Raw genomic sequence first — 15,428 nt, forward strand, 5'->3', positions numbered from 1 at the left:
GGTGATGGGGCATCTGACCCATGCCCATCCTGTGCCCCTCGAGCCACCCCATGAGGCCGCTGGCTCTCAGTGCCGCTGCCCTACTCCAGCCCGGTGCTGGCCAGAGGCAAACCCATCCTGGCTGGAAAGAGCTGCAGCAGAGAGGGAGGAAGCAGAGGAAGATTAAAGCCCCCCATCCGAGCCTGTCCCGCTCATGGCTTTGGCCACAGGGAGAGCTTGTGCTGAAGGCAGCAGCAGTTGGAATCTATGGCCCCTTCCAGAGTAACGGAGCATCCTTGGCTGCAGAATCTGGGATCTCTCCAGCAGTACTTTCCTCCCAGAAAGGCGAGTAGCTTCGCAGTGCTGGCAAATCATCCGTGACGAACCCACTCCCCGAGCTGGGGCCGGACCGGGCCCCACCGGGTCCGAATCTCCCCACAGCCCGCAGGTACCGCGGCCGCCGCTGCTGTCGGAGTCACGGGTAACGGGGCGCAGGGCAGAGCCGGCCCCATTAAAGTCGCTGCAGGGGCCCTCCCGAGCCCCGCACCGGCACCGGGGACCCCCGGCGGGCGGCAGGGGACCGGGACGCGCGGGGACCGGGTAGCGAGGTACGGCGGCCGGGGGGAGCCGGGAGCGCTGGACCCCACGGCGGAGCCCTGGACCGGCATCCCGGTGCCAGCGCACGCCGATCCCGGCGGCTCCCCGACCTGGCCCCCCGGCCCTCAGCGGGACTCAGCGTGCCCTCGGAGCGGCGCCGGGCCGGCGCTCGGCACCGCGGCGGGAGCGGCCCCGGGGCTGCCGTCTCGACCCCCCCGCCAAACTTTCCGCACGTACCTGACGGTGGCCTCGGGGCGAGCGGGGGCCAACGCTGCCCATGGCCGGGGGCCGCTCCGCTCCGCCGGGTCAGCGCCGCCTCCGCGGGCCGCAGCCGCCGGGGGCCGCGGGCATCGCCGGGCGGCGGCGGCGGCGGCGGCGCGGGGCTGGGCGGGGGCGGCGGGCGCGGAGCCGAGCGGAGCCCGGCGGACCCGCTGCCGGCGCGAAGGGGCGCAGCGCCGCCTGCTGCTGCTGCCGCCGCCCGGGGACCGGCCCCGCGATCCCGGGCTGGCACCGGCACCGGCTGCTCCGCCGTCCCGGGACCGGCCCCGCGATCCCGGGCTGGCACCGGCACCGGCTGCGCACCGAGTCGCTCGCCGCCGCCCCCGCCCGCGAGGGCGCTGCCCCGCCCCGGTCAGCCCCGGTGCCCGTCAAGGCTGTCGGGAAGGAGGAACAGGCAGAGGGAATTATCAGGAAAAATTATTTACACACACAACCCCTTTCCCTCCCCCCCCGGCCCCCAAAAAACAAAGAGGGGGTGATGGGGCCGCGAGCTCCGAGGGATATGGAATGGTGCGGGGATGGAAGGACAGCCTGCCAGCCTGATAACTGGCCCTGGCTCTCTCGTCCTCAAAGGACGAGCCTGGTCAGAACTAATTTACCCAAAAACTAATTTTCTCTGCCAAAAAAGGTGTGATGGATCCGCGAACACAGAGGGATGCTGGATGGTGTTCGGATGGACAGACAGACAGATGGATCCATTCCTGCAGCCCTCTTCTCAAAATATGAGCCTGTCTTTGGTGTCAAACCACCAAAACTCCGCTTTCCTGGAACCGAAATAGCATCACCAGCCTGGATCAGGCTCTGCAGAAGATTCTCCCTAACACAGGGGATTCCAACACCTGGGACCACAACACCAGCCTGGGCCAGTTCTTTCCCCAAGGCAGCTCCAGGCTTGTCTAGAAAACCTCCCCTGGTGCCTCCAGGGCAGAGCTTGCGTGGCTCCTCTCCGCAGCAGGCTGCAACAGGCTTTAAAACACCAACAAACAGCAAGGTCAAAGGTTGAATTTTCACAACTGTTGCCAAGAATTAGACCTGCAACCTCAGCACAGATGAAATGCGAGGCTGAAGTTCCATGCACTCATTTTTGTTGCTTTGCTCAAAGATATTTGCACGTCCATGAAAGCCTTTGGTTTCTGAAGACAGTTCACTGCTTACTCCTGGGCCTTCCACCCCACCACTCAGCTGGAAGTGTGGAAACATTTCCAAGGCCAAGCTGAGTTACAGGTGAGCAGCAGCCCTTCATTCAACTCACAAGTGGGCAGTTTGCAATCTCCCGGCCATTTCCTTTCCATGGGATCCCAAAGCCTTTGTGCATGCCCTCTCCCTTCTCCAGAAACCAGCCCTTGGGAAGGGCACTGCTGCGAGTCTCTGCTCAGGGCCACATGGGGACCCCTGGCAGCTCCTCAGGGCACCAGACAGATGGCAAGGCAGAGGACCTGGGGTGACCCACCAGCTCCTGGGGGACCCACAACCCCCAAAGTGCACACAGGTATCCAGGGGAGAGTACCCCAGCCACTGACAAGATAAGGTTACTTTGCTATTTTGTCCTAGGAAACTAAGTTCCTTTTCCCCCTTTATAGAGTCAAAATTGCCATATGTTACATTCCAATTAGTTAGACTTGGTTACTCAAAAGAAAAAGGAAAAGCTCTACAAGATTAACCCAAACCCCAGTAATAAGATATTAAGGAAATACAAGCATCTCATTCTTCAGATCAGAGGGTTTTAATAATAATGACAAAAATCAATATGAAACTAAATTAAATCTGCTGTTTATATTCATCAGGTAATTTGATTGAGAGCCTGCCAATGCAGGTCTCCAGTGCTGTGATAAGTAAATACAAACACACTACTTTTAGATCACAAAGTTTTAGTGGAACGATCAAGAGCAAATTAAATCAGAGCTATTTTCCACACCAGCTAAATTCCAATTAAATCAGGCCAGATTATTTAATAAGGAAGCCTACAAAACTCCAGCTCTTTATTGATGTAATGATACAGAAATATAAACTTGTTGCTTTCCAGATCACAGCATTTAAATGCAGGGGAGGAATCAAGACTTCAGTAAAACTGGTTTAATTTAAATTCAGCTGGAAGTGAGCACTGAAATTCCTTTTCATCATCATCCTGACTTCTTATTGAGTGTCCAGCAGCAGCCTTCAGCCTGCTCTCTTCCCTGGCTGTGACTCCTCAAGGAGCCTAGTACTTTACTGGATGAGGGCACCCAAGTTTCCAGTATCCATAACAAGCCAAGTTTGGAAAGGAAAGGAAGTGCCCAAGAAAATCCTAGCAACATTTCCTGATGTATCCTCAGTGATAAATCCTGCTCCCATGTAAGAAATCTGTCACCTGCCTGGAATCCTTCTGTGCCTTCCAGGTGAGCAAACAGCTTTTTTTTCTTTTTCAGGAAGAAAACTCATCGACTGGGGCTTGGGTTACAAGAAGGGTTAGGGGCAAATGGTCATGCAAAGACAGATGGACATGTCAGAAGACTTCAAATGCTCAGTGCAATCAACTTATCTGAAGCTGCTAACAGGCAGAAGGGTGCAAATTATTTTATTAAAGCTGGAAAAAGCAGAACTCCTGCTACTTTATTCCTGGGGAAGATTGATCACACCCTGTTTTCAGTGGATCACTGAATTATGATCTTAATTCAGTTTATTTATTCCCTTCTTCTGATGAGGCCCCAGTGCCTCCAGGCTGTCTCAGCACCGAGTACAAGCATCTGAGGATTTTGTTCCCTTTTCAAAAGGTTTTGCTTACACCAGGGGATTTCAGTGCAGATTTCCAGCCTGTCAAAACAGTGGTCCAGGGAGAGGATCTCTGGGAAGCCTGGGCACTGCTGCAAAAGCAGGGAGAGGTCCTGCTCCCTGCATCCTCTGGAATGCGGGTCTGAGCTTCCAAATTGAAAAGTAAGTTCCCCAAAGGCTCCGTAAATTCCATGAGCGTTACTGTTATACATTTATTATTCTTCTTCTGTATTTCTACTGTCAGGTAATATTAAATGAGACCAGGAGGCTCCTGAGGACTTTGAGAGCAGAATTGTGAATGAAGATGCCTTGAGAGATATGAAAATTGTATGGAAGATTTTGAAGCTGTAGAGGGGGAAAAGCCAAGTGACCCAAGGAGGTTAATGTGCCCCCTTCCCCCCTCCCCTTTGCAGGAGGGAAAGGGTAAAACCCTCTGAGAATCTGTACCAAATCCAGGTCATCTGCTCTGCAAAACACTGATGTACTCATCTGCAGAGAGGTCACACCCCAGAGCAGCAACGCTCCAAAGGCTTCTCTGCACTCCAACAGAAACAGACAGGGAATAAAGATGTGTGGTAGCAATCAAATTATCCCTTCAAAGAAATAACAATAAATGCTGAACTTCCCAGTTACAGGGGACATACAAACCTTGGAAACCATTAAGAACCATTTCTTCTGTTGATGAATTATCTAGAGTGCACAAAGCTACTTGCTGAGCTTCACTGTACTATGCTAATTATAAATTAATATATTACTCATTACACAGTCAGGCTCTACAGTCAACTAATGCAGTGCTGCAAAGAGCCTGTTTTAAAACATCCTCTAGTACTTTTATGATCTGGATGTTTAATTTACTTTTGTTCTGGCTTAAATGCAACCAACATGTCATTCTTTCACAAAGAAATATCCCTGGCTCCATCCTACCTCCTCTGGGGCTCAGCAACATAGATGAAAGATGAAAGTTAGAAAGGTTTTTTTTGATGCTAAGCAGTTGCTTGAGAAATTAACTAAAATAACGTAATTTAAGACTAATTTCTGTGTTACTGATTTTTAAATCACTGTTTATCATGGCAGCATGCTGGAGTGCTTCACCTCAAGCTATGTTCAGGGAAGGTGAGTATCTGACACCCCCATGCTCAGGGGTAACTTTGGGTGAGATGGGGAGACAGGGAAAGCATGACCATCCCAGGCAAGACCCCCGAGGGATGGGAAGAGCAAAGGGCAGAGCTGCTGGCACCTGAAGTGGCTGTTTATTGGCATTACTCTGACTCAGACTACAACATCTGCATCCCCAGGCCTTGTGCCAGGCAACCTTGTGAAGAGGAACATCAGCTTCACAGATAAGGAGAAAAATTTACATGGATCTGTCTGGCAGGATGAATAGGGGGAAATGGAGCCCTCTTTCTTGGAAAACAGCCTTTAACACCGCATTGTTTCAGGGAGCATTCCTGCAGGAACTGTTTATTTGTCAGACCATTCTTTCCATGCTGTGCTCCAACCTAACGGAAACAACAAATAGCGAGCAGGGTCACAGAAGCCAGTCTGGAAACTGCCAATTCCTTCTTTCCAAGGAAAGCATCCTGGTGACTCAGCAGTCCGGGGCAGGTTGGCAGTCCCACAGCAGGGGGACACAGTCCCTGGAGAATCCGCCTTAATAAAACAGTGATATTGAACTCAGAATATCTAAGAGCACCCCATGCTGACCAGCAGCTGAACAGCGTTGCTGTGAGGGGAAGGCATCAGGAGCTGAGGAGAGGAGCCACGAATGCTGGAGAGGAACTAGAGGGGTGTTGGCCTCAGGCTGGAAGGGTTGGTTAGGAAGGGGCCTTAAAGATCAGTATTCCTACCCCCCCCGCCCCGAAGGGACCTTAAAGATAACCTTTACCAACCCCACACCGTGGGAAGGGATGCTGCCCACTAGACCAGGCCCTGAAGGGTACTGAAAGAGCTTTAAAGTGTACTGAAGACCTTAAATCTTGGGATTAGAAAGTGGGAATACAGGTACTACTGAGTCACTTCTGTTCTGTGATCCTAATAAACTGATACAGTTTGACTATCTATGGCTGAAAATGGCTAAAGCCTGGAGGGCTTCTCAGTGCTGCTTCTGCTTGTAACTTACAATGCAAAAGCCCCGTGTTGACAGGAATCAGTGGTTCCTCTGTGAAACTGAGGCACTGGGGCACACGAATTTTAAGAAACAGATTCAATTTTCCTTTACAGTAGGCAAGTATCGTGTTTTTTCATCAGTTTTTTTGCTGTCACAGGGGGCTGGGAGGTGCTAAGGTCAGGCTGTGCAAGCGATGGCGACTCTTCCCCTCCCAGCCAGGGAGGATGTGTTGTTCTGCATCAGCTAAATCCGCATCCTGCTCACGCTGGAGCGCAGCATCCTGGGTGAAAGGGAGGGAGAGGTTCAGCTTTCAGCCCTCTCACGGTACGTCCCCGCTCCTCCGCAGGCTGCGGGTTATTAATAGCCCGGAATGGCCGCGCGTGGGCTGATGAGCGCGACAGGGGTGACAAAGTGCCTGGTGCTGGACGGGGATGTTGTCCCGGAGTAGGAGGCTCTGCTGGAATCTTGGGGCGATCCAGTTAGGAAAGTCACCTGTCGGCAAAATGCGTGGACAGGGCCAACCTGTCCCCGCGCAGCCCCACCTCCAGCGGGAAAAGACTTTCCCAGAGCATCTTCTGCTCCGGGATGGCTCATGTCCCCGGGGCTCCCGGCTAGGTGCCGGGTCCCTCGCCGGGAGAGCCCGACCTCCACCTCCACCGGCTACGGGATAACGGCGGGCTTTCATTGCCCGGGAGGGCTCGTTCCCCGCCGGCTGCGGGATAACGGCGGGCTTTCATTGCCCGGGAGGGCTCGTTCCCCGCCGGCTGCGGGATAACGGCGGGCTTTCATTACCCGGGAGGGCTCGTTCCCCGCCGGCTGCGGGATAACGGCGGGCTTTCATTGCCCGGGAGGGCTCGTTCCCCGCCGGCTGCGGGATAACGGCGGGCTTTCATTGCCCGGGAGGGCTCGTTCCCCGCCGGCTGCGGGAGATGCGCGTACCCGCTGCGGCGCTGAGCTGCCGCGCCTGCTTCCCCCCCCCGTACCGCGGCGGGGGGGGAGGCGGGGCGGAGCGGCGGGCTCGGCTCGGCTCGGCTCGGCTCGGCTCGGCTCGGCTCGGCCCGGCCCGGCTCGGTTTGGCTCCGCTCGGCCGGGCTCGGGCTCGGGATGCTGCTGCGGGTGCGCGCTGCCGTGGCGCAGCTGGCGGCGGGGCTGGGCGCGGGGCCGGGCGCGCAGCCCTCCGCAGAAGCCCGGGGCGGCGGGGCCGGGGCCGGGGCCGCTCGGGGATCGCCGCCGCCAGCCGCCTTCTGCCGGCCGGCCTTCCTCCAGCTGACTCCCGAGGAGCTGCGCCGCGCCGACGATCACACGGGGCGGGCGGTGCAGAGCCCCCGCGACGGGCGCCGCCGCCTGCCCTGGAGCACGGGATACGCAGAGTGAGCGGGGCCGGGAGCGGCGTGTGCAGCCTGGGGAGGGCGGGATGGCACCGCTCGGCACTGGAGCCTTGGGCACGGAAGTGGGTCGCGGAGGGCGGTGAGCTGCGGCTGTCCCTTTTCCAGCAGCAGCAGCGAGGAGCGGGCGCTGTGGGTGCCCGTAATGAGAGAGTGTCAGCGAGGGGCTGCTCTTACCGATCCCCGAGGGGTTTAGGTTTTTCTGCACAACACCCGCTGTCACCGATGGGTACCGAGGGCAAGGAAGCTGCGGCGCCTCTGGCAGGACTCGTGGGGAGCAGAAAGCTGGGGATTTCTTGGGAGTGAGACTACTTGAGACTTCCCCTTCAAGGACCTGATTGTCTTCTTTCGCTAGCTGCGAGTTTCAGCCGTAGCTGAAAGCAGGCAGGAAGGTCAGACTTTGAAGGCTTTTGCTGCTTATTGCTGTCAGCCCACTCCCGCAATCCTTTCCTCAAGCTGATCTTCCTGATATCCTAGAGAGCTTTATGAGATATTGATTTTCCCTTGGAGATAGTGGGGTAGGAGGACCCAGAGTGAAAAGTCCCTTTTTTGGTGTCCCAAGAGTTCTTTCTGCAAACCACTTGGAAAGTCTGCCCAAAGAAAAAAATCACCCTGCTGTGTTTACAGCTTCTTCCTGTGAGCAGGTTCTGCAATCTAGACCTGAAATCTGCTGTGTCAGCACAGGCTGGGAAAAGTCGCTGTGACTCTTTTTGCAAAAGTTCTGCCGGTTTCATCATCATCACCTTCTCCCCTCCTTCCCTGAGCCCCCTGCTCCCCCCAAGAGGTGATGGGACATGGGTGAGGCTGTGATTCTCTCTGTGTGTCCCAGGGGTGTATATCTAAGGCTGATACAGGTTTTGGGGCAATTATTCTGCCTGGGGCAGTGCTGGGGACCTTCAGCAAAGCCAGTTTATTTCTGGTCACCTCCCCTGGTAGGTGTGTGGACAACTGTTCCCCCCTGGACCCAGCTGTGGGTGGGACTCAGTGCTGCTCCTGACCCCAGGCCAGCCCACACAACTGGTCTCAGACAGCTGGGACAGGACAGGAGCATCTGTGCAGGGCATCCCTGGCATCTCTGGGGACATGGGGGCATGAGTGGAGGGGTGGGGGGAAGAGGTGCTGCAGGATGGCATTTGCTGGAACATGATGTGAAAGAAAGGGTCTTTACACATTTTTTCCTCCTGGCAGGGTGATAAATGCAGGGAAGAGCCAGCACAACGAGGACCAGGCGTGCTGTGAGGTGGTGTTTGTGGAGCAGAGGCCCAGCCCAAGGGGCTGGCTGTCGTCCCGGGAAAGCAGCGGGGAGCTGGATGGGGTGAGAGCCTGGTGGTTCACAAGCAGGGACATGACAGGGAAGATGCCCAGAAGCAGGGCATGAGATGAGACACACAGCAATGTGTGCACACTGGGGATTCCCTTGGTTTGTGGCCCTTCTCTCTGCCTGCTCCTCCATCCTCCATCCCCATGTGACCAGGGCTGGCCCAGGGAGAGCGTTGGCCACAGGCCCTGGTGGGCTGCAGAGGTGGCTGCTGTGCTGGCACCGTGGTGCCTCTGAAGGCACGAGGTGTCTGACGCAGGGCTGGGCTCCAGCCAGGGCTCAGCTGTGTCCAGGCACCCTTGGTCAGCTGCCTGCATTGCTCCTGCCTGCACTGAGACCTGTGAGACTCGTGTCACTGTCCTCAGCTGGTAGCCAGCTGCTCTGAATTCCCCGTGCCATCTGCTTCCTTGCAGGCTCATTTAGCTTTCCCTCTTCTCCCTGCAGGGCAGGAAAGGCTTTTATTTCCACTACTGGGCGTTGTTTGATGGCCATGCAGGCAGTGGTGCTGCTGTCATGGCATCTGAGAAGCTCCACCTGCACATCTGTGAGCAGCTCCGGGAGCTCGTGGAGATCCTGCAGGACCCCTCCCCACCTCCCATCTGCCTCCCACACGATGCACAGACTGGTTCTGCAGACCCGAGCCTGATGTCCAATGCAGAGGACCGTGGGGAGGTCCTGAACGATGCTGTGCCACGGTTTCACCTGGAGAAAGCAGTGTCCCATGAGAGCCTGGTGATTGGTGCCATTGAGAATGCCTTCAAGCACATGGTGAGGATCCTCTGCCTGTGGGATCATCTAGAGCGTCCCCTGAGAGCCCCTCTTTGCTGTCTGCATCAGCTTGACCCTGCTGGTAAAAGGCAGCTCTGCAGCAAGGAGGGGACTGCAGGGAGGGCTCCAAGCATGGTGGTCTCAGAGAGGGCTCTGTGATACTCTGCATTTTGAGCTTTCAGAATGCAGAGGCTTTGGGCTCCGGGCCTGTGTGGTACAGGAGCCTCCACTACACTTTGTCCTAGGAGGCCCACCTGCTCCCCTCCTGTCTTGCTCTTTCCTGCCCCAGTGAAGCCACATCCCTGCCTGCCCCACAAGACCCCTGGCCCCTCAACCCTACAGCCGCTCTGTGGCAGTGTGGGGAAAGGTGCCCTGGGGTCACTGCTTCCCACCTGGAGCTGCGGTGCTGCTGGAGCAGCCAGGTGCTATCTGGGGCTGCCCCCTACCCTGCAGCCTCTCTGTCTCCCCAGGATGAGCAGATCGAGCGGGAGCGGGCGTCCCAGCACCTGCCCGGGGGTTGCTGTGCCCTGGCTGCCATCTACCTCATGGGCAAGTTCTACGTGGCCAACGCTGGTGACAGCAGGTACAGCCCCACAGGGCAGCCCTCAGCTTTGCTCAGGGACTGGGGTGGTGCCAGAGGGATGGCTGGTGAGGAACACCCAGCTCCATCCCTGTTCAGGGAGGGTGGAGGGGGCAGAACTGGGCAGAGTCATCCCCTGCCTGCTCCGTGCCCCAGGGACAATGTACTCTGCTGTGATCTCTGTGTTTGCCAGGTACACAGATAGGGCTGTAGAATTGCCTCCGAAAATGTGGGATGTGCTCCCTTTTTTCCTAACAACATCCTCTCTGCTACCCAGATGGCTCTGGACTCCCTGGTCCCTGCTGCTGGCACTGGCCTGGGCTGCAGGTTGGAGAGTGAAAACTGCACTCAGCAAAGCTTTCATTTTAGAGTACACTTCATTCCAGTGACCTGTTTCAGGAGAAGGACACAAATCTGTGTGCAGTGGGAGCTTGGAGCCCAAGAGCTTGAATTGCTGTGTGTATTTCCAGGGGTGGGCTACTGTAACTGCACCTGAGTGTGCCCACAGCCCCAAGCAATGGCAGAAGGGCAGGCCCACCTGACACTAAAGGTGACGCTGCAGGCGAAGCTGGTTTGAACTGCCCTGTATTTGTCATTGGATCAAAGGATGATTTGGGTAGGAAAGGACCTTAAAGCTCATCTTGTTCCACCCCCTGCCCTTTGCAGACACTTTCCACTAGACCAGGTTGTCCCAAGCCCTGTCTGACCTGGCCTTGAACGTTTCCAAGAATGGGGCAGCTACATGTTGCTCTGGGTATTTACTGTAGGTTACCTTGTTCTCAGCAATGTCAGACCAGCAAATAGAGGCTCTGGTCAATTTTCTGAGGCTGGATGTGCTTCCAGCTCTGGGACACAGACGGAGGAGATCCCTTGTTCTGGGTGCAGGTCCCCCTCCCTAGCAGCAGCACCCAGGCTGCAGGATGTCAGCATGCTGAGGTTGTAACTGTGCCTCTGGGTAACAGTCTGTGCTGCCTCCTCAGGCATCAGACACTGTCAGAGCTGAGCCCAGCCTGGCCTTACATCACTGGAGGAGACTCACAGCCACCAGTGTTGGAGATCCTTGCGCCTACCATGACATCCAGAAACATCTCATAATCAGACCTTTATGTTTTCTTGAGACATTAAACTGCAAGAGCAGACCCAGCAGCAAGTGACAGTGCTGGTATGGGATGGGCACGTGTACCTGTCTCCTGCTGCAGGCAATTTCTGCCCCTGCTGTGTGCAGCTCCCCTCTAAAGGGAGCCTTTGTGCTGCTCATTTTCTAACCATATTCTGTCCTTTGATTTGGTCTGCTTCATTCCCCTCTGCCCCATACTTCTCTTCCATTTTCCCTTCCTCTCCTGCAGGAGGGAGAGAGGCCCTGCCCAGGGGGAACAGTGACTCCAGGAAGCAGCCCCCACCTCAGGCTGGGAAAAGGGGGAGCAGCAGAGGGGAAGGGGTTGCACCACTCCTGGGAATCAGCCCTGGAGAGCCAGGCTCAGCTCCTCCACCAAGTTTCTTCTCTCTAATCTCATCCTTCCATGTTTCATTGCAGGGCCATTATCATCCGTAATGGGGAAATCATTCCAATGTCCAGGGAGTTTACTCCAGAGACAGAGAGGCAGAGGCTGCAGTTTTTAGTAAGAAAGACCTTTCTTCTAACCTCATTCCTGCTGAAACACCTCCTGGCCTCTTCCCAGTGCCCTGTGCTGCCTGCTGGACTGCTGCCATGGTGGGGTTCTGTGCCCAAGGGCGGCCCCATGGCTGGGACCTGCTGCTGGCACTTGTCCATCCCAGACTGCTTCCTGGGATGGGAAGAGGCCCTGGGATGCAGGGAGCTGGCATGGGGGCATCTTGTGGCTGGCAGAGCCCTGGTTTGCTGTGTCAGAGGAGCTGCAGTGCTCCTGCTCAGTCCTACTTTCTTCCCTGGCTGCTCCCTGGAGACTCACAGCTGATGTGTGCCAACAGGTTTCTGTCTTTGGCCCTGAAAGCTCCCTGTCCCTCTCCTGGATGAATCCCCTGGTGCCACCCAGGGAGACTCTTTAAGGTTATAAAGACCTCTCTGAGGGCAGCACAGGGGAGGAGGAGTTTGTGTTGGAAAAGGTCTTGCTGGATGAAATTTCCTGGCTTGCAATGTACTTGGAAAAACACTGAGGCATTTTTTCTGGAATCTATTTTTGAATGACCAAGAGGAGGGAACTGCTGTGATCAGAATCCTCCCGAGGGGCAGGGCACAGCCTGGGGACAGGCACAGGCTGCTCTGCCATGTGATGCCAAGGCTGTGGTCAGGGGTCCCCCAGAGTGGGCTGGGGGTCTCCATGCCTCTGCCCCAACCCCCTGCCATCCCATCTTCCCTAGGGATCTCCTCTTCTCTTCCTGCTTTTCTTTCCCCTTCAGCATTTTCCAGCACTCCCTGTTCCTGGTCCCCTCCACACTGAGCTCCATGAGGGCTTAGGGCTGCCCTGGGTAGGGCTCTGTGCTGCTGCTTGTCCCTTGTCACGGTCACAGCTGGGACTCTGTTTCAGAACAGACCCATCACTCTTTTTCTGGGGTGAGTGCCGTGCCCTGCAGTGAGCCTGGGATCCTGGGAGCTTTGCAGCTATGACTCCTTCTGGGAAAATTCCAGCTTCTCCTGGAATTTGCTGGGGTTTGATTGTTTGATCTCTTTTGGAGATCTTTATTTCCCAAAACTGTCTATGCAAAAGCTTCACCTTCTTGCTGAGTGCTGGCTTTGGCTGTCCTCAGTTCCAGTTTCCCCTCTGGCTTAGCACAGGTGGGTGGTTTGAAGCTGCTTTACCAGCACCCATTCAAGTGGCTCCAGAGGAGGTGAGGTTATCCCAGGAAAGGATGTTGTAGCTGAAGTCCCAGAGGATGGTGGATCCTGATCTGGGCAGGGCTGGATCCACAGATCCTGCTCTCCCAGCCCTGTGGCTGAGCCAACACTCCTTCCTGCAGGCACTGCTAAGGCCCGAGCTGCTGGGGAAGGAGTTCACGCACCTGGAGTTCCCCCGCAGGATCCAGCCCAAGGAGCTGGGGAAGAAGATGCTCTACAGGGACCAGAACATGAATGGCTGGTAACCCCAACCCACCGGGGCACTGGGGTCCTGCTGTGGTGGCTGCTCACCTCTGGCATCCCATCCCATGGGCAGGGGGCTCTGCTACACTGAGCACCCAGGTCCCGGGTGGTCAGAGGAGGTGCTGGAAGCTTCAGCTGCTGACACCTTGTCTCTGGCTTATTTTAACCAGGGCTTACAAAAAGATAGAAGAGGATGACCTGAAGTTTCCACTTATCTTTGGGGAAGGCAAAAAGGTAAAGTACTGTGGCAGAAGCTTGGCAGGGGTTGTTTCCTGCCTGCTCTCACTGTTTTGGGGGATTTCAGCCTGTTTTTGCTGTCATCACCAATTCTCTGCTGGGAATGGAACTGGAGATAAACCTACTTAAAGTTCTCTTTTGATTCCACCATTCTCCAGGCTCGGATGATGGCCACAATTGGGGTCACAAGAGGTCTGGGAGACCACGACCTCAAGGTATTCAGCTCCAACATCCACATCAAGCCTTTCCTGTCCTGCTTCCCAGAGGTAAGCCTGGCTGCCAGCAGCTTTGCACCCAGGGGCCCCTGCAATGGCCAGAGCCACTTGGCAGGCCCAGATCCACAATATGCCCCGGGCAGCAGGAGCCTCCTCTGCCCCTCTGCCTCTCACCCTTGTGTCTTGCCCTGTTGCCTGCCAGGTCAGGGTTTATGACCTCACGCAGTACGAGCACTGCCCTGACGATGTCCTGGTGCTGGGCACCGACGGGCTCTGGGATGTCACCAATGACAAGGAGGTGGCTGGTGTGGTGATGGAGGTGCTGACCAGCTATGAGCCCAATGACCCGTGCAGGTGAGCTGCGGGTGGGCAGGGGGACGGGCATGTCCTGCACTCCACCACCTCCCCCTGGCCTGGCTCCTCGGAGCAGTGTTGTGGCCATGCATCCCTCTGGGCTCCAGAGAGTGCATTGCTCCCCTGGATGTGCATATCTGAGCCTGGATCTCTCCAAAGGACCCTTTCCTGCAGCTCTAGCTGCTCTAGCTTCTCCCTCCTTGCCAGGATGCTGCATCAGGGGTCTGGGGTCACTGCTGAGCCGTGCTCTGCTGTGCCTCCAGGTACACCATGGTGGCCCAGGAGCTGGTGGTGCGCTCACGGGGGGTGCTGAAGGAGCGTGGCTGGCGGCTGGCCAATGACAAGCTGGGCTCTGGTGATGACATCTCTGTTTTTGTGATCCCCCTGGGTGGCCCCGGCAACTACACGTGATGCTGAATGAGCCTGGGGCAGCTCACCTTGCCGGGATGGAGACACCGTGCAGTGGGACACTGAGGTTCAGGGCCACGCCTCCTCTAAGCACTTGTTTTTTTGAGCCAACTGCAAGAAGAGCAAGAAACCTGGAGCCTCAGTCTGTGCTCCTGTCCAGAGCATCCCCCTCCATGTGCTCGCATCCCAGTCCCAGGTGGAGATGGAGAGGCCTTGGATAGAGTGTGACCACTGGGGTTGAGGGATGTTCTCATGCTGCTACTTTCTCAATGCTGTGAAAAGCCTGAAGGCTCCTTGGCTTCTCAGCCTGTCCTTTGCCTCTTGCCATGGCTGTGCTGGCTGCAGCCCTGTGTGACAGCCATGGGGCTGCTGGGCCACTCATACCTGCTGCAGTCACCCCCTGCCTCCTGCCCTGGGATGCTTTGGCCAGCGACACTGAAGCTGCTGTTGGAGGTGGGAGCTGAGGGTCAGATGGGATGTGACTGGGAGTAAAGTCCCACAGGCAGCTGTGCAGTGCTAAGCCTGGCACAAGTCCAGTTGTGGCCACACAATGGCCATCCCAGCCTTGTGCTCCCAATTTTCAGCCCCTCACACCTTCATTCTGTCATGGACTTTGCCTCAGTCTCCTGGCTGGGAGATTGGAGCAGTGACCAAGCTCTGCCGTGCACCCAGAGCCCTGAGCAGAGATAAGCAATTGCACCAGCACTGGCTGTGCCACAGGTTCTACCCCTGTCCTCCCATGCCTTGGGTCACTGCAGTGCTTCTGGAGCCAATTATTTATTAACTGCAGAGCTGAGCTGGAAAATGGCTAAATCCTTTCTTGGTGTGGGGAGTACATGAATGTATGTCTATATTTTGGGGTGGTTCTGAGTTAGCAGCCTTGCACAGAGCAGCCCTATTCAGGTGAGCTTAACAGCTTAACTGCACTGGATCTGCTTAGCCCAGGGCTAGGAGCCCACAGTAAAAGCAGCTTGGTGTGACCAGGGCATGGAAAGACAGCTCCCATGTTTTCCTTAATGATCTCAGAGCTGGTGCAGAGGGGAGCTGAGCAGTTGATCTCTGCACTTGATTTTTGCATCACACACGTCTCTAACCTGGAGCATCCATTTCCCAGACCTCTGCAGAGTCCTGAACATCCCAGGGAGGGATTGTCCCATCCTGGCAGGGTGGCGATGGGGAGAGCTGGGCCGTGGTCCCTTGTTTGGGAAAGCCTCTGTGGCACCATCCTGTCACCGGGTGCAGCCAGCTCTTGTCAAGTGTCACCTCTAGTGAATGTTGTTTGTGTCCTGTAACCAGCGAGATGTAAATAAACTGGGTGCACACAATGGAAAGTGAGAGTTATGCAGGAGATTTGAACCTGTTGGCACCCATGCTGAAGGGAGTGGTGCTGGGGCCGGG

At 56.1% G+C, this 15,428-nt stretch overlaps 1 protein-coding gene across 1 annotated transcript; it reads left to right on the forward strand.

Annotated features, from left to right (window-relative positions):
- Window positions 1-6,809: 6,809 nt before the first annotated feature.
- Window positions 6,810-15,421, forward strand: PPM1J (protein phosphatase, Mg2+/Mn2+ dependent 1J). Its single transcript, XM_084220709.1, has 10 exons — window positions 6,810-7,080; window positions 8,284-8,410; window positions 8,858-9,181; window positions 9,652-9,764; window positions 11,296-11,380; window positions 12,696-12,814; window positions 12,987-13,050; window positions 13,212-13,319; window positions 13,471-13,622; window positions 13,886-15,421. The coding sequence occupies exons 1-10, from the start codon at window positions 6,815-6,817 to the stop codon at window positions 14,031-14,033; spliced, it is 1,506 nt and encodes a 501-aa protein (XP_084076835.1). The 5' UTR covers window positions 6,810-6,814; the 3' UTR covers window positions 14,034-15,421.
- The last annotated feature ends 7 nt before the right edge of the window (window positions 15,422-15,428 follow it).

This window comes from Fringilla coelebs (assembly GCF_963513975.1).
Source record: "Fringilla coelebs genome assembly, chromosome: 23".
Lineage (NCBI taxonomy): Eukaryota > Metazoa > Chordata > Aves > Passeriformes > Fringillidae > Fringilla > Fringilla coelebs.

Coding starts and splice junctions, on each gene's coding strand:
- PPM1J (XM_084220709.1), top strand. CDS start 6,815: ATGCTGCTGCGGGTGCGCGCTGCCGTGGCGCAGCTGGCGGCGGGGCTG. Junction 7,081..8,283: donor TGGAGCACGGGATACGCAGA/GTGAGCGGGGCC, acceptor TCCTCCTGGCAG/GGTGATAAATGCAGGGAAGA. Junction 12,815..12,986: donor GACCAGAACATGAATGGCTG/GTAACCCCAACC, acceptor TATTTTAACCAG/GGCTTACAAAAAGATAGAAG.